We start from the raw sequence: 26,391 nt of genomic DNA on the forward strand, positions 1-26,391 counted from the left end.
GGGGGGCTGATTTACCCCAGGCCCTGTCCCTGCCAGAGAAGGGAGTGCTAAGTCCGGTGAGGCAGAAGGGGTGCCTTGCCACAGTGTGCAGGTGAATGAAAGCTACTCCAGCCATTGGTCTACACTTGCAGTATTACTAATGCCAAGCATTCAGAAATCATTAGTTGCCCTCCACAAAAACAATAAGATTGGCATAAGAACCATGCATTTTTTAAAATACTAATGTTGTGGTTCTTTTGATGTGATATTGGGCTGTATTAGTAGGAGCATTGCCAGCAGACTGAGGGAAGTGATTATTCCCCTCTATTCGGCACTTGTGAGGCCACACCTGGAGTATTACATCCAGTTTTGCCCCCCACCCCCACCCCCACTCCCACTCCCACTACAGAAGGGATGTGGACAAATTGGAGAAAGTCCAGTGGAGGGCAATTAAAATGATTAGGGGGCAGGGACAGGTGACTTAGAACCATAGACTATTAGGGTTGGAAGAGTCCTCAGGGGGTCATCTAGTCCAATCCCCTGCTCAAAGCAGGACCAACACCAACTAAATCATCCCAGCCAGGGCTTTCTCAAGCTGGGCCTTAAAAACCTCTAAGAATAGCGATTCCTCCACCACCTTATGAGAAGAGGCTGTGGGAACTGGGCTTATTTAGTCTGCAGAAGAGAAAAGTGAGGGGGGATTTGATAGCAGCCTTCTACTATCTGAAGGGGGATTCCAAAGAGGATGGAGCTTGGCTGTTCTCAGTGGTGGCAGATGACAGAACAAGAAGCAATGGTCTCAAGTTGCAGTGAGGGAGGTCTAGGTTGGCTATTAGGAAACACTATTTTATTAGGAGGGTAGTGAAGCACTGGAATGGGTTACCTAGGGAGGTGGTGGAATCTCCATTTTTAGAGGTTTTTAAGGTCAGGCTTGACAAAGCCCTGGCTGGGATGATTTAGTTGTGGTTGGTCCTGCTTTGAGTAAGGGATTGGACTAGATCAGTGGTCTCCAAACTTTTTTGATCACACACTCCTATCAGTAAAAAAATTTTGAGCACGCACCCCCTGCCGCGCTGAAGCAAAAAAAAAGCACTCCTCCTGCCGCGCACCCCCAAGGATCCTCTTGCGCACATCCTGGGGTGCGTGCACCCCACTTTGGAGACCACTGGACTAGATGATCTTCTGAAGTCTCTTCCAGCCCTAATATTCTATGATTCTATGATCTTCTAGTGTTTGAGCCTTTAGGGGGGGGGTCACTTTTTCAAGCTTTTTTCTAAAGCTGTGATGACTAGAAACTTGTGTTTTAATCAAAGCTGAGATACTCATCTAATCAAATGACTCCTGAAGCTAGGGATTTAAGAAAATCACCAAAGGTCAGGATAGTCTCAATAAAATCTCTATAGTTGGCTACAGTGCAGTAGCCTCTGCAGTGCAATTCTGCAGCTGCTCTGTAGCTGTGGAAATTCCTTCCTTCTGTCCTCACCCCCCAACTCATCTACTCAGCACCCAGTTGATTTAGGTGGTCTGGATGCTGTCCTCTGAAGCCTTCTGAAATGCCCAAATCCATAGGTTTATACCAGTAATGTGTGAAGCTTTGAAATGCATCTAAGAGGTTATTCAAAATGTATCCTAATTACCAGTATCTGAACCGTTTGAGGAGGTCTGTCTGTCTGCAATCATGGCCTAAAACCCTTCCCCCAAGAATTGACAGTTTTTCCTCATCTCTAAATAAACCCATGAACTTGGTTTAAGCCTATCTGAGCTAGATTTTTTTGAACCTACTCCTTGAATTCTCTGAGAGGCACCTTCCAAATCTTTTCTTCAAAATATGCAGTACTAGTAGTACTGTGTAACTCCCTTAAAGGGTCCTGGAGTGCTGACTAAGCAGCCTCATTGCAGTAGCAGCTGATTCATGTAATAGTTTTTGTAGACTATTGGAAGGCAATTGGAGGGGTGAGGGGCTTGGTAATAGGATACTAAGCCTTTCACTTCTATCAGATTCTATCCCAGTACACATTCAGAGTGTCAAAGCTTTTTAACATCTGATAACTGCTTAATGGTCTATGTAGGGGACCACGTGAAGCCCTAGGAAGGGGGAAGAGTTCTGGAGAGATGACTGATCCCTGAAAATCTCTCTTTTAACTGGACAGGGATAATCCACATACAGACGAATCCCTTTTTATGTACCTCTTGAAAACATAAACTGGGCTAGTATTAAGTGTTTGCTGTCAAACAGAGAGTGAGTGCGTGATTATGGAGGAACTGTCTACAGGAAACAGGAAGGGAAATCTGGATACCGTACAGCATGAAAAGACAGCTTCATGGTATTTTCTCTGGGTTTTAGTTGTATGTAGTTTGCAGGTGTGTTGAGTGCAGGAGTGCAATAAAGGGCATTTGGAATGCTTGAACACCTCACCCCCACTCACCGCATAACCACCTCCCCACAGTGTGAAGTAATTGGCATAGGGTAGATTCTATGAGAGATGGATTACCACACACATTTATTTATGTGGCAATTAGATTTTATTATTTACTATTTAGCATGCACCACCAACTTTCCCTCACAGTACATTGGACAAACAGATTGCTTTAGTTTTTAATCTGCAATACTGATGCCTTCCACTTCCTCTTCCTAACAAAATATTAAAGTCAGGAGAAGTACTATCACTGGGGTTGTCAGTTCTCTTTGGTGTGTTTTATTCAGGGCCAGCTCCAGGCACCAGTGAAGGAAGCAGATGCCTGGGGCGGCCAATGGAAAGGGGTGTCAGTGTGTCCGTTGTCAGGGCGGCACGTCCTGAGCAGTGGCGGCAGCACTTCGGCGGCAGCTCAATTGGCCCGCTCCAGATCAGTGGCAATTCGGCAGCGGGTCCTTCGCTCACTGTCTTGCTCCTCGGCGGCACTTTGGCGGCAGCTCAATCGGGTTATTCATTTTTTTCCTGCCACTTGGGGTGGGAAAAAAGCTGGAGCTGGCACTAGTTTTATTGTATCCATTTCTTGTATCAGAATCTGATATTTAAAAGCTGCATTCTGGCTTTAGGTGCATTCTTGATCAAAGTTTCTAAGCTGCACCATGCCAAGAGTAGTCCCGGGTAGTGATCAATGGTTCCATGTCTAGTTGGCAGCGGTATCAAGTGGAGTGCCCCAAGGGTCGGTGCTGGGGCCGGTTTTATTCAATATCTACATTAACGATCTGGAGGATGGTGTGGACTGCACCCTTAGCAAGTTTGCAGATGACACTAAACTGGGAGGAGTGGTTGATACGCTGGAGGGTAGGGCTAGGATACAGAGGGACCTAGATCTAGACCAAGTTTGCAGATGACACTAAACTGGGAGCAGTGGTTGATACGCTGGAGGGTAGGGCTAGGATACAGAGGGACCTAGACAAATTAGAGGATTGGGCCAAAAGAAATATGATGAGGTTCAACAAGGACAAGTGCAGAGTCCTGCACTTAGGACGGAAGAATCCCATGCACTGCTACAGACTAGGGACCGAATGGCTGGGCAGCAGTTCTGCAGAAAAGGACCTAGGGGTTACGGTGGACGAAAAGCTGAATATGAGTCAACAGTGTGCCCTTGTTGCCAAGAAGGCTAATGGCATTTTGGGTTGTATAAGTAGGGGCATTTCCAGCAGATCAAGGGATGTGATCATTCCCCTCTACTCAGCACTGGTGAGGCCTCATTTGGAGTACTGTGTCCAGTTTTGGGCCCCACACTACAAGAAGGATGTGGATAAATTGGAGAGAGTCCAGCGGAGGGCAACAAAAATGATTAGGGGGCTGGAGCACATGACTTATGAGGAGAGGCTGAGGGAACTGGGATTGTTTAGTCTGCAGAAGAGAAGAATGAGGGGGGATTTGATAGCTGCTTTCAACTACCTGAAAGGGGGTTCCAAAGAGGATGGATCTAGACTGTTCTCAGTGGTAGAAGATGACAGAACAAGGAGTAATGGTCTCAAGTTGCAGAGGGGGAGGTTTAGGTTGGATATTAGGAAAAACTTTTTCACTAGTAGGGTGGTGAAGAACTGGAATGGGTTACCTAGGGAGGTAGTGGAATCTCCTTCCTTAGGGGTTTTTAAGGTCAGGCTTGACAAAGCCTTGGCTGGGATGACTTAGTTGGGTTTGGTCCTGCTTTGAGCAGGGGGTTGGACTAGATGACCTCCTGAGGTCCCTTCCAGCCCTGAGATTCTATGATTCTATGAGAGACATTGTGACTTAGACACCCCTCTCCCTAGCACTCCCTTTACTCTATTCAAAACTCAGCTGCTACAGTCATCTTCCTTCTCATGTTTCTGACCACTTAGCTCCACCGCCTTTTTAGAATAGTTTCTGTGAAATGTGAAGTTTTTTTCCAACATAAATAGGTTTGCTCTACTGCAGGGAGTTGGGTGAGAAAATTCAGGAGGGAGGGGAAACGACGTAGCAGCAGCACAAGGGGGACAGTGGTAGATAGGACAGCAGGTGCAGCAAAGGTATGAAGTGGTGGATGGCATGGCAACAGCAGGAGAGGAGACTGAAGACTGGTGAGGAAAGTCCACAAGGCAGCAGGTAGTGGGTAGCACAGTATGATCAGGGGAGTTGGAGAAAAGTGGAGCAGCAGGTCTGAGGAGTTTTACCTCCAATCTGGAATATGACATACTGTCAAATTAGAAGCAAAAGAATCTGCACTGTGCTCCTTCTCATTGTGCCCATCAAAACTGCTAACTCTCTGGCACCTACCTCATCTATTTGCCTTTGGTATATGGCATAGTGTTCAAAGCTCCCATGAATATTAAAAAGAATGAGTAGTGTCAGTCAAGGGGGAGGAATATCATTGATAAATTCTCTTGATAAGCAGAACTGTAATCTGTGCTATATGCTGAAAGGAATGAAGATATAGAGAGAGCCCAGTAAACAACCACATGGAAGCATTTTTCCTCATGATAGAGGGTATGGAAGGCACAATGGAAGACATCTTCTGTGCTATGAGCAGCAGATCTCAGCCAACCTTGTATTACGGATGAGACGGAAATGAGCCAGGCAATAGGGTTGAGGGCATATATTTCCCCCAAAGAGAGTGACATTCTAACCCAGGTTCACTCCTGTAATTACACAGTTTTAGTCCTGTAAATACATATAACTTCTTTGCCTTTTTTTGTTAGCAGCATGGAAAGTGTGGAAGAAGGCAGCACCTGACACAGTGCACAACTGGTAGTATCCCAAAGCACTTGAAAGAGCAAATAATTCAGTGAAAACTATCCAAAAACTCTGGCAGTGAACAAGTTGTCCTTTCCATTTGCAGTTGCTAAGGTGAAGGGTTTTGGAGCTGCTGGAATTTGCACTTATAAGAGAGGAAATATCCCAAAGACCTTACTTTTCTTCCCAAAAGTGTTCCATTGACTATACAAGATACAAGTTCCTATGTGATACTGATAATAAAGTCTCACAGGTGACAAAAAGTGGGCTTAAGCCACCACACTGTGTGCTTTTCCTCTTCTCTCGATAACTTGTCTGGTGGCAGACTGAGTTCATCCTCTCATGGAACTAATATGAAGCAGGTTTGTGAACAAGGGTCACATTGTATTGCAGGGGTGGTGTAACACGGTCATCCCTTTTATGTCTGGAGCAGGTGAGTGGCCTAGGGAATGGCAGAGGCAGATGCTGGAAGAGAAGATTTGGTCCCAGTGTAATAGTGTCTGAAGATGGAAAAAAAACAACAGCACCCTGCCATAGGCAGGTTTTAAAAGCCTCATGCTACAATGCATGTGCTGTGGAGGCTGTGTGGACATAACTTAGATCAGGGGTAGGCAACCTTTCAGAAGTGGTGTGCCGAGTCTTCATTTATTCACTCTAATTTAAGGTTTCACATGCCGGTAATACATTTTAACATTTTTAGAAGGTCTCTCTCTACAAGTCTATAAACTATTGTTGTATGTAAAGTAAACAAGTTTTTTTAAATGTTTAAGAAGCTTCATTTAAAATTAAATTAAAATGCAGATCTTATCAGTTTAGTGCAGTGGTTCTTAACCTGGGGTGCACGCACCCCCTGGGGCAGGGCCGGTGCAAGGATATTTTGCGCCCTAGGCGAAACTTCACCTTGCACATCGGTTCATTGAGGGGCAAATCCCAACTAGCGTTTATAGACTCCAGGGGCCAGCCTGAACAGGGGCCAGCCGTGCCCAGGGGCTGCTCCTCAGCCCACTGCCGCTCAGGGGTTTCATCCGCCAGCTCCTGCCAGCCGGGATCCCAGCTGCCGGACCCGCTCAGCCCGCTGCCAGTCTGGGGTCCTGGTCCTCCCCACATACAGTGGGTACCTACCTTCTCCCTGGTTCTGGCCCATTCTCTTCCTCTCTCTGCACTGAGCTGAGGGTGGGAGTGCACTGAGCACAGGGCTGGGGGTGAAGGGTCGGGCCAGTAGCTAAAATGAGGGAGGGGGCTCAGGGTTGGGGCAGGAGGTTCGGGTGTGGGGCACTTACCTGAGCAGCTCCCATTTGATGTGAGAGGTGCAGGTAGGAATGTGGGGGGGGTGCAGGAGCTCCCGTTTGGTGCTCCGGGTGGGGGTAGGGATGAGGCGGCCTGGGAGCGCGGACCCCGCGGCTTGCTGTGCCAGGAGAGTGGGGCCATTTGCCCATCCCATGCACACGGCTATGTTTCTGCTCCCTGCCCCCGCGGGGGGAGTGGAGGGCAGAGGAGAGTGGGCCGGGCTGGGCAGGATTTTTAATGGCATGCTGGAGTCCCGGCAGGCTCCAGCGTGCCATTAAAAATCGGCTCACGTGCCATCTTTGGCACGCGTGCCATAGGTGGCCAACCCCTGAACTATGTTTTATTGGGTTTTGTGGAAAGCCTGGTGATCATTCCATTTTTTGGAGACTGGACTTTTTCTGCAGTGCATCCCAATGCCCTTGACATACTTTTCTCATTTTGATTGCTTGGTGGAAAGAAGTGTCAAGTGTAATATGCTTGATTATTTTGAAACACTTGATGCACTACAGCAGTGCACTGTGTGAAAAGCATGCCCAACACCATTGCACATCAAGGACTCAGAGACATGCCATTGTATTTTCATATTGCACATCAAGGAATCAGAGAAGTATGTGTGTCATGCCCTCAGATTCCCCCAGTCTAAATCCATGCCTAGTTGTGTCTTTCTGGAGGAGTAAAGCCAAAATAGTGCAGTGTCAGAACATTCTCTTCAATAACTGCAGCAATAATTTTGGACAGAGTGACACTGGAAACAAGAAAGAGAAATTTCCTCTATAATGAGGGAGGAAATCAAAACAATGGCTGGGAATATAGATGAAAATCAAGAGCACAAAAAAGGATGAAGGGAAAGATGTTCACAAATATATCCATCACTATCTCTGAGTCCTATGCAACACCATTCAAAAACTCTCCAGGAACGACTTCTTTATTTTGGTCTAATGAAGACACAAGCTGTGGTTCCTGTTAAATCTTCATTGACTGTTTCTCTATAGTTGGAACCACATCTGAACGAACAATATTATTCACCCAAAATAATGAGGCTTTCCTTGGCACAATAAGAAAAAGGTATTGCCAGCAGTGAGTAAAGTTGCAATACAATATCTTAGCTACCTGCCCTCAAATATCTGCTCTGTCTACTCTGAGTACATTTTATATGCTACTGGCACTTTTATGAGGCAATGACTATAGGAATTCTCTCTCTACAAGTAATTGGAAGACAATGATGTTCATAAAAATCAACAAATAGCCTTTGCCCTCGAAAGCACGTGATATAGAAGGTCTTGGCTGATGACTGATTCACAGGGGAGAAGCGATGGATGTGTCATTGAGAGCATGTTAGAATTATTTACTAAAATCAGTAAAAAGGGATGCGGGCCACTCTGTCCCAAAGTTTTATTTTAAATTTCATTGGTTCAGCCTTCGCAACTCTTTTGGTTTCTGTGCTGAACAAGTGCAGCAAATTAAAAAGATCATGGGTCGGGGAGGAGGGGCGGGAAGGGGGAATTGTGTGTAAGTTGTTTACTAGGTGAACATTAGCAACATTTGTTTCTGTATCACTTATGTGATGTAGTGGTTATGTATCATTTTTTCCATAGCAGTTTGATACAAATAATTTAGAAAATAAACTCACAAGCTTGATTGATTTATTAAGCAGTAAATCTTAACTCTCTATATTGAAAATGGCATCTCAGTATATGCACCAAGGGCTCTTGTCAACTACAAATAAAATCAATGGAAAAACTTTCATTGACTTCAGTGAGAATTAGATTTGGCCCTAAAGGAGGTTTTCTTTGCCATCATTGTGGTATCCCTGACCCTGCAGCATTACTCTTAATACCACCTGTACTACTGGCAATGTCTTCCTTTACTCTTTTTCCTTTACTGCTTGCCTTTGCAGCTTGTAATATACATGTAATTCCCAGGTCCTTTTCTGCAGAACTGCCACTTAGCCAGTGGGTCCCCAGCCTGTAGTGGTGTATGGGATTCTTCTGTCCTAAGTGCAGGACTGCACTTGTCTTTGTTGAACCTCATCAGGTTTCTTTTGGCCCAAATCCTCCAATTTGTCTAGGTCACTCTGAACCCTATCCCCACCCTCCAGCATATCTCTTTCTCTCCCCAGTTTAGTGTCATCTGCAAACTTGCTGAGGGTACAATCCATCCCATCATCCAGATCATTAATAAAGATGTTGAACAAAACCAGCCCTAGGACCGACCCCTGAGGCATTCCTCTTGATACCGGCTGCCAACTAGACATCAAGCCATTGATTGCTACCCATTGAGCCCAACGATCTAGCCAGCTTTCTAGCCACCTTATAGGCCATTCATCCAATCCATACTTTTTTAACTTGCTGGCTAGAATACTGTGGGAGACTGTATCAAAAGCTTTCCTACTCATTTGTTCCAGTTTAGTGTGTTTGGGGAGAGAAGGGGGAGGGGCGGGGGTGAGACTGAATATACAGTGCCCCTTATTCTTTTGTGCCCAAGCTGATGCTTCAAGTGGCCATACATGGGCATGAGGGGAGTTATACACTTCCCTTCTGACTGTGTCTGAGCATGTCATCTCGAGGCAAAATCTAACCCACAGAGCTAGTCCAAATTACCCATATCAACTATTTTTCACAGCAAGTGACCTTTTTTCTAAAGAAAAAAAGCAATTTCTTTTAAAAATGTTTCTTCCATAGAAAACCAAAAATAACACATTCCTGGAAAATGTTATTTCCCCTTTTCTTTCTCTTTCTCCACATCTTCTTCCCCTTTTTGACAACAGAAAAGACGCGATGGGTGCAAAATCCCAAAGGCTATAAAAGTCTTCAGGTTTTGTTTTCTGAGAATTTTTTTTTCACATGTTGTTTTAATGAAAACAAATCAGGGAATTAAAAATCCAAAAATTCCTGAAAACAGTCTTTTTTTTTTACCAGCTCTATCCTTAGTAAATATTTTACTTTTATTTTCCATCAGTTTTGTCAGTGATGAGAAATATTTTTTGCCTAGTTAATATAGTGAAAAGTGAACTAGGAAAACAAATTGAGATAAAATAAAGATGAACCATAGCCCTCATCCAGAACTAGAACAGAAACCTAAACCAAATATGTCTTGACATTTGGAAAAAGTTCAGTCAACATTTTTTAAAAGTGTATATTTTGTATCCTTTTTTACTTTTGAGAACAGAACAGAAATATATAAATATTACCAAATATAGCAAGCATATGGTTTAAAGTAGAGCTGATCCAAACTTGAAATTTACATCCAATGGGAAATTTTGATTTAGCAGAAACTGCATTTTCCACAGAAAAAAATATGTAGCTGGAATATTCCCAAACAGCTCCACTATTACCAATACAACAATATACAGGCAATAATCGGAATACAATGAGGAAGCCTGTTTGAATAAGAATTTGAGCCTGACTTTTCAACAAAAGTTGTTTGTCTAGGTCTCTCATCTTTAGATTGCTTTGCTATAGGTAGCCTTCTAACTAGAGATGGGCAAAATATCCTGGTTTTCTTTATTATTAATATTTTCAAGGGTTTTTAATGGGAAAAAAGTTAATATTTTTCAAACAAAGCAATGTTTGAAGAAAATTTTCCAAACAAACTCTCCAACTGGTCAGCACACAAAAAATTACCTCTTTCTCCATTTTTAATGGCAAATAAATAAAATAAATGTCAACTAGGGTGACCAGATGTCCCGATTTTATAGGGACAGTCCCAATTTTGTTTTTTTTTTATATAGACTCCTATTCCCCCCCCCCCACATCCCGATATTTCACATTTGCTCTCTGGTCACCCCAATGTCAACACAAAATATCTAAATCAGCTCTACTTCTTGCTTTCTGAGGCTCATCCATGAAGCCCTGTGCATGCTATTTAAAAAAAAAAAGCAGTGTAGAAATAATATTATCACTCAGTATTTTGTGCTAAGTAATTTAACATGATCATTTTTTGAAATCACATCAATGTAGCTTAACTAATAGTACCACCTTGAGCATTTGATTTTGTTTTTTGTGGGGTTTGCAGACTTTCATATTCTAGTGCTAAAGCAGAGATGTCACATTTTTCTTCAAATTAATTGTATCTGTGGTTTATGAACTCATCACTGGCTATCAAGTTCAGTGGACTGGATTCTTTCCAGCAGCTGGTTTTTATTAGTTTTGTTTGTTTGTCTTGTGCTTCTTTAAGTAGTTGAGCATAGCTTTCTGCTGTTCTGAGAGTTTCTCAAGCATTATAGGAAATAATGTTCAGTGATTTGAAACCTGCTGCTTCAGCTGATAAATTGTCCTCCTTTTGCAGCTTAGTCAGGATATTTACTGTGCCTGGAAAGAGTTGCCTATGGTTGCCACAGATTTTTTTTTCATTTCATCACAAACATATTTCCAATGTTCCTGTTTATGCAGGAAGTTACCAATGAGCAACGTAAGCTGTTTGATAAGTATGACATCTTTTACAATGCTAACTATGGCATATTTTACAAAACACATTTGTATGCTACCACGGTGGTCCTAATCTTTTTAGAAGAATAGTCATGGCTATGAAGCTGTAATTAAACCATGAACCATTTCACCAGAAAAGTACACATCATGCTACATATATTCATGTTTCTGTGGATCTTATGGTTAACTGAGGGAGCATCTTGCTAATGACTTCCAACACATATTTACAGGAGTAATCTGAGCTTCTCTTCTTATACTGCTGCTATGACCTTGCATTGTAATAGTTATTCACCATAATTGGCCCTTGAATACATGATTTCATGTGACAGTGGACTGCTTTGCTTAAGAAACAGGTCTAGACATTATTGGGATATCATCATATGGAATCAATATCTGTAAAGCTTTTAATGAATCAAAAGAAACTGGAAGGTGCTGCTTAGACAATGTAAACTTATGTAGGTTTTATAGTAGCGTGGATAAGAATGTTAAATGAAAGAGGATAAAATTAATCTTTGTGCTATAGCTCTGGTATTTTGTTGACTTTCTTTTACCTTTCCGAAACTTCCCACTTTCAAGTCTACCATAATAAATTCAGAGAAATTATATATATGTCAGACAACAATTGACAGAACGCTACTTCAGAAAAACTCTTAGGGTTTAATTTTCAATGTATTTCACATGAGAAAAAGAAGGGATACTTTTATTATTTGCCTTATTTCCAATGCAATGGACTGAAATGTACCAATTCCAGTCCTACTAAGGAAATAATTACTCCCTATTTGTGGGAATGTAGGAATTGCTATATCAGATCAGACCACTATTCTATTCTATCTGATGCCCTACCTTCAAGAGTTGACAATAGCTAATGCTCCAGAGGAAAGCAGTGTCGACTCTTCAAATCACCTAGCCATTTGAGATGGGTAGAGAATTTCTTCTTGAACCCCAGCAGGCAACAAGCTTATGTTCTGAAGCATGAGATTTAATGATTCTTTTCTTAGTATACATTGCTATAGATATTGCTAATGTGAATAGGACTGGATGACTCAACAGAGTAGTAATATGATACAAAGTACTTAATCTCTAGCTCACTTATTCATATCCAATTCAGGTTGACAGGCTGGTCCGTAGTGACTAAAATTGTTAGTGTCTGAAAGACATTTGGTGGTCTTTGGGAAATGAATTGTTGGTCTCAGTCCAATTCCCTATAGACAATCTAACAATCACTATTACTGACGTTAATTGGCTACCTTGCTGTCAGTCTCAGCAGAGACCAAAATTTAAATGGGAATCGAAACTGAACTATTCCCAGCCCTATATGTTGTCCTTCCATGTAAGGGCCAAGACACTTTGCTGAAGCATTCACTAGAACCTTTTGTATAGGATATAGGATTCCAGGTCTCAAAGACTCCCATATAAAGAAGCACTACAGTGTCCTCCAGCTGTGGTCAAAACCACTATATCTTACACTAGTAATACAGGGGTACTTCAGTGTGTATAATAGTGTGGTATTCTGATAAGGTCCCTGAAACGCAACACCTTTCACTAGCACATAGCGTTATGTTATTTAATTGGTTGGTTCTGAAACAGTCATAAATTATCTAGCTTCTTTTCAAACCTAGTCATATACTTAAGGGCAGAATCTCCAGTATGGTCTTTGCACTTTGTGATGTTCAGAAGTTTGGCCATAATTGGGTAGTGGAGAATTTCCCTTGTGGAGAGGAACTCTCTGATGGTGTAAACCTGTTGGCGCAGTTCCTGTGCTAGACATACTACCCTCAACGCCAGTGTAAGGAGAATGGCAGGACAGGAAGAGGATCCTGGTAGAATGTGTCTCTACTACAACAAACCTCCACTGGTATATGGTCCTTCCTGTGATTAACTGATGCTGGAACCAGGCCAGCACAGCAAGTCACCCCTTTCCCTAAGCCAAGTGGAGCCCAGATATAGGAGGTAATTGAGGCCTCTGATTCTATCTTGTGGGGGGTTGTGTTAATCACAGTTAACTCAAGCGATTAACACAAAACAAATTAACTAGATTTTTTTAAAAATAGTTGTGATTAATCACAGTTTTAATCACACTGTTAAACCATAATAGAATACAAATTTAATTTTATAAATATTTTGGATGTTTTTCTATATTTTCAAATATATTGATTTGAATTACAACACAGAATATAAAGCATACAGTGTTCACTTTATATTATTATTTTTATTACAAATATTTGCACTGTAAAAAAGATAAACAAAAAATAGTATTTTTCAATTCACCTCATACAAGTACTGTAGTGCAATCTCTTTATCATGAAAGTGCAACTTACAAATGTAGAACTTTTTTGTTACATAGCTGCACTAAAAAACAAAACAACGTAAAACTTTAGAGTCGACAAGTCCACTCAGTCATAATTATTGTTCAGCCTATCGCTAAGACAGACAAGTTAGTTTACATTTATGGGAGATAATGCTGCCTGCTTTTTATTTACAATGTCACCTGAAACTGAGAACAGGTGATCACATGGCACTGTTGTAGCCAGCATTAAAGGTATTTTCATGCAAGATATTCTAACCATTTTTATGCCCCTTCATACTTCTACTTGTACATTGTAAAGTGTGAATGCTCCCAGAGCGACTCATGAATCACACAGAGAAAGGCACCAGCCAAATCCCTCCAGCTCCCAACTTTGTCCATCAGGAAAATACCATCTTGCACTGCTCAAGTCCCTTTCTTGAGCAATGCAAGTTTATTAACTGGTTCACCACTTTATCAATGGAAAGTGAATATACACCAGCCTTTGTAAACCTGAGCAGATTTACCAAGCTTTTCAGGCAAACTCATAGAATCATAGTATATTAGGGTTGGAAGAGACCTCAAGAGGTCATCTAGTCCAATCCCCTGCTCAAAACAGGACCAACACCAATGAAATCATCCCAGCCAGGGCTTTGTCAAGCCAGACCAAAAAAACCTCTAAGATTGGAGATTCCACCACCTCCCTAGGTAACACATTCCAGTGCTTCATCACCCTCCTAGTGAAATAGTGTTTCCTAATATCCAACCTAGACCTCCCGCACTACAACTTGAGACGATTGCTTCTTGTTCTGTCTTCTGCCACCACTGAGAACAGCTGAGCTCCATCCTTATTGGACCCCACATTCAGGTAGTTGAAGGCTGCTATCAAATCCCCCTCACTCTTCTCTTCTGCAGACTAAGTAACCCCAGTTCCCTCAGCCTCTCCTTGTAAGTCATGTGCTCCCACCCCCTAATCATTTTTGTTGCCCTCCACTGGACTCTTTCCAATTTGTCCACATCCCTTCTGTTATGTGGGGACCAAAACTGGACGCAATACTCCAGGTGTGGCTTCACTGGTACCGAATAGAGGGGAATATTCACTTCCCTCGATCTGCTATCAGTGCTCCTACTAATACAGCCCAATATGCGATTGACCTTCTTGGCAACAAGGGCACATTGCTGATTTATATCCAGCTTCTTGTCCACTGTAATCCCCAGGTCCTTTTCTGCAGAACTGCTGCTTAGCTAGTCAGTCCCCAGCCTGTAGTGGTGCATGGGATCCTTCCTTACTAAGTGCAGGACTCTGCACTTGTCCTTGTTGAACCTCATCAAATTTCTTTTGGTGCAATCCTCCAATTTGTCTAGGTCATTCTTACCCTCCAGCATATTTACCTCTTTCCCCAGCTTAGTGTCATCTGTGAACTTGCTGAAGGTGAAATTCATCCCATCATCCCATCATCCAGATCATTAATAAAGATATTGAACAAAACCGGCCCCAGGACCGACATCTGGGGCAAGCCACTTGATACCAGCTGCCAGCTAGACATTGAGCCATTGTTCACTACCCGTTGAGCTCGACAATCCAGCCAGTTTTCTATCCACCTTATAGTCCATTCATCCAATCCATATTTTTTTAACTCACTGGTAAAGATAAACAAGTCTATTGATTACAAAAGATAGATTTTAAGTGATTATAAGAGATAGGCAAAAAGCCACAGATAGTTACCAAAGAAAACAAAGTAAACACACAATCTAAATCCTAAACCTGTAAGACACTAGGCATTTAGTATTTAGATCAAGCAGTTTGCTCACCCCAGTGGATGGTACAGTTCATAATACACAGATTTCATTCTTGAAACCTGGGCCAGTCTCTAGTGTTGGAGTCTTCAGTCTTCTGAGCATTCTTGTTGCTTGCAGATAGGTGAGGGGAGGAGAAAAAGACAAGCATGGGGCCACTGTGTTCTTTTTTATACTCTTAGTCCATGTGCTTGGAGAACACAAGTCCAGGCATGTCTAGCTTTGCTGAGTCCAAGGTGAAGAAATACCCCCAGTGTGTCTCCCATGAGTGAGTCATTGAACTGTAACTACTCTGCTGGACAGTGGCTGATGATGTCTGTTTACCACACACCCTGGCATTGGTTACTTCCTTTGTTGTTGTCTCTGGAGAGCTGGTATGTGGGTGCTTCCCAAGCACACAGTTTTTTTTTAGTGAAAACCATAGAACACAAGTCTTATTATTTTATATGTATTAATGATATACATATTTAGATGGAACAGTGGGTTTCAGCTGATCATAATCTTTCCTCTGATACCTCACTTGGCAAGCTTTATATGCTATATCACGATTATATAGATAAGGAATGTATGAGTTACAGGGCGCTCCCCCGAGGCATAGAGTGTCACAGAAGTATTGTATAGTAGTTAGTTAAGGAACTAACCTAGGACTCTGGAGACCCAAGTTCAGTTCCATGTTCTATCACAGACTTCCTGTGTGACATTAGGACAGATACTCAAAGGTATTTAGGTTTCTAAATCCCATTGAAATTAATTGTAGTTAGGAGCCTAAGTACTTTTGAGGATCTGGGCCTATGTTCTTCATCTGTAAAATGGGCACTTCCCTACCTCACATGGGGTGTTATGAGGATAAATACATTAAACACTGTGAGATGCTCAGATACTATGGTGATGAGGTCATGTAAGTACCTAAGAGTTTTATTAACTAATTATAAAACAGTGAGTAGTACTGGGATATAAGCTTGTTGGGACCAAGGACCTGTCTTATTCTACTTATCCTATGGCACAGAATACATAATAATCTTATAATATGGTGGTATTGTACTTGTAGCCGCTTGAAACAGACAAATATTGCATCTTGTTATATCTTTCATTGAGATATTAGAAAGTCTAAAAATCTATTAACATTAAGGTAACATCAGACCAGCAATGTATGTTTGTTTTCTGTATTTTTATTTTAAAAGATGGCTATAAAAGACTCTAGGAACCCTTAATACATAACTGGTACTGGAAAAAAAAATAAAGTAAAAACCTCACAGCATTAAAATTATTCAATTGGGAATTCTGGAAGTCAGCCTCCTACAAAAAAGCTTCTTTCCACACCTTCATTATTGTTGAAAGCATACCTTCCGCCCTCTCCAAACTCCCCAGTCACACATGTGTCTTTTGCAACATGCTTGGAAGATCACCCAAATCAGGTTATTTTGGACCAAAGCTGGAGCAAGTTCAAGCATCCCAAAGCTCTCACTCAGAACACCATAGTAATGGTGTCTACCCACAAAATATGTCATTTAGAATGAGATATTTAAGCAAACCAGAAGACCTTTTAGCTCTCTTTTCTATGACTAACGTTTACTTCTGTTTAACAGGTGATTTGTATATTGGAGGAGTGGCGAAAGAAATGTATAAATCCTTACCAAAACTGGTACATGCAAAGGAGGGATTTCAAGGTTGCCTTGCATCAGTTGACTTAAATGGACGTCTGCCCGATCTGATCTCGGATGCCCTGTTTTGCAATGGGCAAATAGAAAGAGGATGTGAAGGTACTGAACATCATAGTAGTTTCATCATAAGTATTTCCAATATAAAGCAGTATTCTTAAATCTCGTTGTGCAAGTGTTAGACCCATCCTGCTGAGTCCTGTTTATTTGTACTCTCTATGTGATGGGTTTATATTTTACCTTGTGTAATAGTGTACTGTTTACTTGTGTAATAGTGTACACAAGTTATACTCAGTTGGAGTATAACTTGTGTACACTATAAATGAGAGTAGATGCCCCCGAGGGAGAAATGTATACCTACTCAACAAAGCACAGACTAACCTGAGAACATTAATTTACCTATTGAATAGAATCTGTAGATTCTGCTCTTGTTTAGTGACAAGCTGGTTTTCAAGTCTTTTGTTTGTTTGTGGCATATTTTATTTAATCATGATAACAGTAACAATTAGCTTCTATATAGTACTTAGACATTAGCTAATATGTAAGCAGTTTTCCAATGTTTGCCCTGTATTATGCTACCTGCTTAGATCATGATTTTTTTGGTTGTAAATCTTCCTATCCATTGAAGTTAATAAGGCCAAACTGTGCTCTGTCTCACACGCTGTATGGCTTTACTGGCTCCAGTGGAATAGTGTGGGATGCAAGTTAGGACCGAATTAGGCCCCAAAAGATTTGTTTGAATATGAAAACAAGGATTTTGCCCTGGATGATTACAATCTTGGTTATGAGTGCAGATGGGCTCCAGCTATAAAATGTGGATCTTGATTTCAAGGAGTCTATAGTACTAGTGTGTTCATGTTTAAGGGTTTGGCTTGGATCAATCTCTAATTCCTCCAGTAGCTTCATTCCATATAGTTTTCACTTTTAGATATTAGTTTAAATCAATTCTCTGTCCCTACATACACTTTATTCACATCATTCTGAAATTAGCAACTGTCTTCCAGTATATTACTTTCACTAACGTACCATTCTGCTTTGAAAAGCAACTACAAAAATGGCATCGTGGTGTTCCATGTTAATATTCTCTCAATGAATTTCAGATCAAGAAAATGTTTTGTTTTTTTTCATTAATTGCTTAAGCTTAATTCATTCTTTCTCTCTCTGGCTGAGTGAGTCTCTCATTATTTATCCACACTGACATAGCTTCAACACTGGGCCAGAGAGAGAGAGAACAAGCATGAGAATGACTCTGTATCATGGTGGTTAGAGCACTCCCTTGGGAGATCCAGGATCTAATTCCCCTGCTCTGATGACCTTTTAAAATTATTGATACAAAGTGGAACAGCTTCAACAGGAGAGAATGAGAGAGTCCCCCTTTCCACATCAGATTATCCCCTAACCCAGCTGTTGGGGCACTCGCCTGAAAGATGGCAGAACTCAGTTCAAATCCCTTTCCCACTCAGATGGAGAGAGGGTCTACCAGGTTAGTATCCTATCCACTAGCCTCAAAGTTATCAGGGAGGTTCTTCTTCTGGCTTCATGCTAAAATAGTATTCCTGCCTAGCACCCAGAGAGGGTTTGCAGCTGAGACTCCCAAGTAGAGGGCAACACCTGCCTGCAGCCTGGACTTAAGCACCTATCTCTGAGAGATGGGTGAGGCTTAGCACACACACCACAGTTTGGCATCTCCCATTAGTTCTCTTAGGTGAGGAGCTTCCTAGCATGCTGGCTTTTGGGACTCTCATTTGAAGGCAACTATCTTTCCCCATTTGTTGTATAGAGAGCAAGGGCACTGCACTCAGGCTTTGTGAATCCCAGTGATTTTCTAGATCCTTAAAAGTTTTTGTTAATTGAGCCCCAGTTTACCCACCAAGCTGGTGTGGAAAGCCCCCTTCCAGGTCCTTTCCCCTAGTCCTTGGCCTCCGGCTTACTCCCCTCAGTTTTCTCCCTAACTGTGATGCTTGCTGGTCTTTTATCTGAGGACCAGGTTACCTGCAGGCTGTTATCAGATTCCTGGTCTCAAATCCATCCCCCGAGAAGCAGCTTAATTAGTCATGGGTGGGGTTGAGCCCACCTCCCTTAAAGGACCATCCTATGCTCATGGAGAATTCCCATAGGAATCAGCAGGAAGTTACCTTCAGCAATGGTTTTGGTTAATGGGCTTGATCCAAAGCTCATTAAAGTCAATGGGAGTCTCTTCATAGATTACGAAGGGCTTTAGATCCAGACAAAAGCAAGCTAGTAAGATTGGACCATTAATAGCATCATAAGCAGTTTAAAATCAGGAGACTCCTTATAATATTGAGAGAGTTGGCAACAGTGTTAGTATGTATGTGATGGATGCAGTAAAGACAATGATAAGCAACACAGAAAAGCCCATAAATAAAATACATATTAATTTTAATTTAATATGTACTAGAAACAATGCAGCATGCCAAAATATATATTTAAAAGAATAAAAATGAGAAAAAGAAAGTAAGAAAATAAAAACACTAAATATGATTTTGCTAGAGTCACCATATAGACAACTAAACACTCATTGATTACTTGATTACCATCTGTTTCATTCCTTCACAGAGACAAGGTGGGGGAGGTAATATGTTTTATTGGACCAACTTCTGTTGGTGATGGAGACAAGCTTTTGAGCCACACAGGTCTTCTATAGGTCTGGGAAAGGAAAGAAGAGCTCGGTGTGGCTCAAAAGCTTGTCTCTATCACCAACAGAAGTTGGTCCAATAAAACATATTACCTCCCCCACCTTGTCTCTCTAATATCTTGGGACTGACATGCCTACCATTCCTTCACATTCATTCTTAAACTAAAATAACCCGAAGTACCCATTTATGTACTTAGACTGTATAAAAGAGATGAACCCTTGGTAAAAAAAATAATTGGAATAATGAAAACACCACTGATTATTTAACCTAGTTTATTGTCATATGAAATGAGAGATAATCAGGCAGGAGTAGCCTATGTTTACTTACCTGCGCATAAGTATTAATAGCGAGCTCTTATCCATACCTAGATAATAAAATATAGTCCAGTCTAAACATGTATTGTCAATAGCATTTCTAATAGGGCTGTCAATTAACTGCAGTTAACTCAAGTGATTAACTCAAAACAAATTAACTCAATTTAAAAAATTGACTCTGATTAATAATAATGTTAATTGCACTGTTAAACAATAATAGAATACCAAATGAAATTTATTATAAATATTTTGGATGTTTTCTACATTTTCAAATATATTGATTTCAATTACAACACAGAATACAAAGTGCTCATTTTATATTATTATTTTTAATATGAATATTTGGACTGTAAAAAAGATAAACAAGAGAAATAGTAATTTTCAATTTGCCTTATATAAGTACTGTAGTGCTATGTCTTTATCATGAAAGTGCAACTTACAAATTTAATTTTTTGTTACATAACTGCACTCAAAAACAAAACAATGTAAAACTTTAGCACCTACAAGTCCACTCAGTCCTACTTCTTATTCAGCCAATCAATAAGACAAACATGCATTATCTCCTGTAAATGCTGCCTGATTCTTATTTACAATGTCATCTGAAAGGGAGAACAGGCATTTGCATGGCGCGTTTGTAGCTTGTATTGCAAGGTATTTTCCTGACAGATATGCTAAACATTTGCATGCCCCTTCATGCTTCAGCCACCGTTCTCGAGGACGTGCTTCCATGATGAAGACGCTCGTTTAAAAAATAAAGTGTTAATTACATTTGTGACTGAATTCCTGGGAGAATTGTATGTCTCCTGGTCTGTGGTTTTACTCACATTCTGCCATATATTTTGTGTTATGGCAGTCTCGGATGATGACCCAGCACATGCTGTTCAATTTAAGAACACTTTCACTGCAGATTTGACAAAACGTAACGAAGGTACCAATGTGAGATTTCTAAAGATAACTACAGCACTCAGCACAAGGTTTAAGAATCTGAAGTGCCTTCCAAAATCTGAGAGGGATGAGGTGTGGAATATGCTGTCAGAAGTCTTAAAAGAGCAAGACTCTGATTTGGAAATTACAGAACCCGAACTACCAAAAAAGAAAATCAACCTTCTGTTGGTGGCATCTGACTCAGATGATGACATCGTAAATGAGAAGCAGGCAGCATTATCTCCTGTAAATGTAAATAAACTTGTTTGTCTTAGAGATTGGCTGAAAAAGAAGTAGGATTGAATGGACTTGTTTTATTTTTAAGTGCAGTTTTATTAAAAAAAATTCTGCACTTTAAGTTGCATTTTAATGATAAAGAGATTACACTACAACACTTTCGTTTGTTTATCTTTTTTACAGTGCAAATATTTGTAATAAAAATAATAATATAAAGTGAGCTCTGTATACTTTGTATTCTCTGTTGTACATATAATCAATATGTTTGAAAATGTGGAAAGCATATACAAATATTTAAATAAATGATAGTCTATTATTGTTTAATAGTGTGATTAAAACTGTGATTAATTGTGATTTTTTTTAATCTCACAATTAATGGTGGGGTTTTTTTAATCTCACATTTAATCATGTTTAATTTTTTTAATCATTTGACAGCTCTAATTTTTAGATGATCTGTTTTCCTTTTGAGGAAGACTGGCTGCTCATGTTTGATCAGTCAGCTTCTTAAACTTCTCCCCTATGTGAGAAGACTGCAATATTGACAAGGCTAGGCATTCAAAGATCATAAGACAGGACCCCAAAATCATGAGATTGGCTTAAAAATCATATTTGCATTTGCCTTCTAGTTTCTGAGCCATATTTTCTCCATTAATCATAGAATCATAGAATCTCAGGGCTGGAAGGGACCTCAGGAGGTCATCTAGTCCAACACCCTGCTCTAAGCAGGACCAAACCCAACTAAATCATCCCAGCCAGGGCTTTGTCAAGCCTGACCTTAAAAACCTCTAAGGAAGGAGATTCCACCACCTCCCTAGGTAACCCATTCCAGTTCTTCACCACCCTACTAGTGAAAAAGTTTTTCCTAATGTCCAACCTAAACCTCCCCCTCTGCAACTTGAGACCATTACTCCTTGTTCTGTCATCTTCTACCACTGAGAACAGTCTAGATCCATCCTCTTTGGAACCCCCTTTCAGGTAGTTGAAAGCAGCTATCAAATCCCCCCTCATTCTTCTCTTCTGCAGACTAAACAATCCCAGTTCCCTCAGCCTCTCCTCATAAGTCATGTGCTCCAGCCCCCTAATCATTTTTGTTGCCCTCCACTGGACTCCCTCCAATTTATCCACATCCTTCTTGTAGTGTGGGGCCCAAAACTGGACACAGTACTCCAAATGAGGCCTCACCAGTGCTGAGTAGAGGGGAATGATCACATCCCTTGATCTGCTGGAAATGCCCCTACTTATACAACCCAAAATGCCATTAGCCTTCTTGGCAACAAGGGCACACTGTTGACTCATATTCAGCTTTTCGTCCACCGTAACCCCTAGGTCCTTTTCTGCAGAACTGCTGCCCAGCCATTCGGTCCCTAGTCTGTAGCAGTGCATGGGATTCTTCCGTCCTAAGTGCAGGACTCTGCACTTGTCCTTGTTGAACCTCATCATATTTCTTTTGGCCCAATCCTCTAATTTGTCTAGGTCCCTCTGTATCCTAGCCCTACCCTCCAGCTTATCAACCACTCCTCCCAGTTTAGTGTCATCTGCAAACTTGCTAAGGGTGCAGTCCACACCATCCTCCAGATCGTTAATGAAGATATTGAATAAAACCGGCCCCAGCACCGACCCTTGGGGCACTCCACTTGATACCGGCCGCCAACTAGACATGGAACCATTGATCACTACCCGTTGAGCCCGACCATCTAGCCAGTTTTCTATCCACCTTACCGTCCATTCATCCAGCCCATACTTCTTTAACTTGCTGGCAAGAATACTGTGGGAGACTGTATCAAAAGCTTTGCTAAAGTCCAGAAATAGCACATCCACTGCTTTCCCCTCATCCACAGAGCCGGTTATCTCATCATAGAAGGCAATTAGATTAGTCAGGCATGACTTGCCCTTGGTGAATCCATGCTGACTGTTCCTGATCACTTTCCCCTCCTTTAAGTGGTTCAGGATTGATTCCTTGAGGACCTGTTCCATGATTTTTCCAGGGACTGAGGTGAGACTGACTGGCCTGTAGTTCCCTGGATCTTCCTTCTTCCCTTTTTTAAAGATGGGCACTACATTAGCTTTTTTCCAGTCGTCCGGGACCTCCCCCGATCGCCATGATTTTTCAAAGATAATGGCCAATGGCTCTGCAATCTCATCGGCCAACTCCTTTAGCACCCTCGGATGCAGCGCATCCGGCCCCATGGACTTGTGCTCATCCAGCTTTCCTAAATAGCCCCGAACTACTTCTTTCTCCACAGAGAGCTGGTCACCTCCTCCCCATACCGTGCTGCAGAGTGCAGCTGTCTGGGAGCTGACCTTGTCTGTGAAGACAGAGGCAAAAAAAGCATTGAGTACACTAGCTTTCTCCACATCCTCTGTCACTAGGTTCCCTCCCTCATTCAGCAAGGGGCCCACACTTTCCTTGACTTTCTTCCTGTTGCTAACATACCTAAAGAAACCCTTCTTGTTACTCCTAACATCTCTGGCTAGCTGCAACTCCAAGTGTGATTTGGCCTTCCTGATTTCACACCTGCATGCCTGAGCAATATTTTTATACTCCTCCCTGGTTATTTGTCCAATCTTCCACTTCTTGTAAGCTGTTCTTTTGTGTTTAAGATGAGCAAGGATTACACTGTTAAGAGATAGGCACTTACTTTAAGATGATCATATGGACTTTAGCAAAGCTTTTGATACAGTCTCCCACAGTATTCTTGCCAGCAAGTTAAAGAAGTATGGGCTGGATGAATGGACGGTAAGGTGGATAGAAAACTGGCTAGATGGTCGGGCTCAACGGGTAGGGTTCCATGTCTAGTTGGCAGCCGGTATCAAGTGGAGTGCCCCAAGGGTCGGTGCTGGGGCCGGTTTTATTCAATATCTTCATTAACGATCTGGAGGATGGTGTGGACTGCACCCTTAGCAAGTTTGCAGATGACACTAAACTGGGAGGAGTGGTTGATACGCTGGAGGGTAGGGCTAGGATACAGAGGGACCTAGACAAATTAGAGGATTGGGTCAAAAGAAATATGATGAGGTTCAACAAGGACAAGTGCAGAGTCCTGCACTTAGGACGGAAGAATCCCATGCACTGCTACAGACTAGGGACCGAATGGCTGGGCAGCAGTTCTGCAGAAAAGGACCTAGGGGTTACGGTGGACGAAAAGCTGAATATGAGTCAACAGTGTGCCCTTGTTGCCAAGAAGGCTAATGACATTTTGGGTTGTATAAGTAGGGGCATTTCCAGCAGATCAAGGGATGTGATCATTCCCCTCTACTCAGCACTGGTGAGGCCTCATTTGGAGTACTGTGTCCAGTTTTGGGCCCCACACTACAAGAAGGATGTGGATAAATTGGAGAGAGTCCAGCGGAGGGCAACAAAAATGATTAGGGGGCTGGAGCACATGACTTATGAGGAGAGGCTGAGGGAACTGGGATTGTTTAGTCTGCAGAAGAGAAGAATGAGGGGGGATTTGATAGCTGCTTTCAACTACCTGAAAGGGGGTTCCAAAGAGGATGGATCTAGACTGTTCTCAGTGGTAGAAGATGACAGAACAAGGAGTAATGGTCTCAAGTTGCAGAGGGGGAGGTTTAGGTTGGATATTAGGAAAAACTTTTTCACTAGTAGGGTGGTGAAGAACTGGAATGGGTTACCTAGGGAGGTGGTGGAATCTCCTTCCTTAGAGGTTTTTAAGCTCAGGCTTCACAAAGCCATGTCTGGGATGACTTAGTTGGGTTTGGTCCTGCTTTGAGCAGGGGGTTGGACTAGATGACCTCCTGAGGTCCCTTCCAACCCTGAGATTCTATGATTCTATATAATCAACTGATTCTATGAGTTGGGACTTCAAGAAAAATGCCAAATATCATGAGACTTTTGACCAAATTGTGAGCATTGGAATTGTACATGCTCACTTAGGTCCCCATCCTACAATTGGTATCATGTGACAGACTCCTATGTCTATTCACAGACCCATTGCCACAGTTCACCCTTGCGCTATCAGCTGCAGGATCAGGGCTTCTCTTTATTAGGCTATTGTCCTGAAAACACTTATGTATGTGCTTAACTTTACTATCATGAGAAATCCTATTGATTTCAGTGGAATTACTTCTGTGTTTAATGTAACTCATGTGCAAAAGTGTTTGCAGGATCATGGCCTGGTTTGTGATACTTTTCACAGGTAGGCAGATGGGACAAGGCAAGTTTTTAATGATCACAGGAATTCAGGCTTGCCGCCAAAAACAAATGCCTGAACTCCATGTAGTTTTGGTTCTTGAATAAAAGTTAAACTTTGTGGGTACCTCTTTGTTGACAAATCTTCAATGACAAGAAACTACAAAGCTAGAACTATAAAAAATTTCTAAATAGACCTGTGAATAATTAACCGAAAGCTAGGTCATAACAGTCACTTTTATGGTTTGGTCATTAGGGCTGGATCTTGCTCAATTGAATTCAGTAATTTTTCCATAGACTTCAGTTACAATGGGATCAGGGCTTCCCATAGAAAAGTTTAATATTTTCCTCAGCACACATGGTGATGGACAGTGGTGACATAAGGTAACTTTTGAGTTATCTTTTTGATGTACCACAAGACATCAAGACATACCACTAGGTAATATGAAGCTTTTGTGTTAAATGTGTAACTCCCAAACCAATCCATGCCCTTACTTTACAAATATAAAATTAATTACCCATGCAAAGAAATAAATCCAATCAATTTTTAAAAAGTCCGCAATGAAGATGAAACAAAATTATATTTGTACCACAAGTACTCAGAGCTGCATATGATAGCATCTTACTAAGTAGCTTAGATAAATAAAAATGGATCTATAATATGTACATAAAATGATGAACCCAATGGTAATATTTATTAACATTTTCTAGCATCAATTAAACATACTTTATTCTGTCAGGAAGTATGATTTTTTAAAAATATTATTTACACATAAAACCAGTGGATATGTTTGTAACCAATCTGTGTTTCTTAGCAAATTCTGTTGGAGAAATATTTACACATAATATGCAAAAGCTGCAAAGCGATAAACATTCAGAATGATATGAGCAATAGCAAAAACTCATTAAGGCAATTGTTCCTTAAGTTGCAAAATGTATTTCTTTCTACATCCATGCATTTTAGCATTCACTTTACTTATTTTTTTTTGCCTTGGTGTCTGTGTTTTTCTACTTTAATTCCGCATGACTTTTTTCTAATTTTAATTTGATGATGAGATACAACATTGCATAACTAAAGTGTAAATAAATGCATGAATATATAGCATTTAAACACCTACAGATATTTTCACTTCATTTTTGTAAGGTGTCCAAGTAGCAGATTCTGGTTTAAAAAAAATGTGAGTGACTTGTCAACCATTATAATACCCAAATGTGTACAAAGAATGATGCAATGCCCAAATGTTTAAAGAAAAACTTTTGAACTCAAAACTGCTAAGAAAGTGAAATGGCTGCCTTATAGGTCCCTTCTTTGCCTAATGCAGATCACCAGCTGCTGCATACAATTTCAGATTAATCTGATATAAGAACATAAGAACGGCCATACCGGGTCAGACCAAAGGTCCATCTAGCCCAGTATCCTGTCTACTGACAGTGGCCAATGCCAGGTGCTCCAGAGGGAGTGAACCTAACAGGCAATGATCAAGTGATCTCTCTCTCCTGCCATCC

The 26,391-nt window shown here is 41.3% G+C and overlaps 1 protein-coding gene across 8 annotated transcripts in view; it reads left to right on the plus strand.

Moving 5' to 3' along the window:
* The window catches only part of NRXN1 (neurexin 1), a 1,323,847-nt gene that overhangs the window by 682,874 nt on the left and 614,582 nt on the right, over window positions 1-26,391 (plus strand). For all 8 annotated transcript variants that reach the window (XM_045010133.1, XM_045010135.1, XM_045010134.1 and 5 more), the window contains one exon: window positions 16,532-16,705. In XM_045010133.1, the coding sequence (XP_044866068.1) occupies window positions 16,532-16,705 (174 nt within the window). The remainder of the gene's footprint in view (window positions 1-16,531; window positions 16,706-26,391) is intronic.

This window comes from Mauremys mutica, chromosome 3 (assembly GCF_020497125.1).
Source record: "Mauremys mutica isolate MM-2020 ecotype Southern chromosome 3, ASM2049712v1, whole genome shotgun sequence".
NCBI lineage: Eukaryota > Metazoa > Chordata > Testudines > Geoemydidae > Mauremys > Mauremys mutica.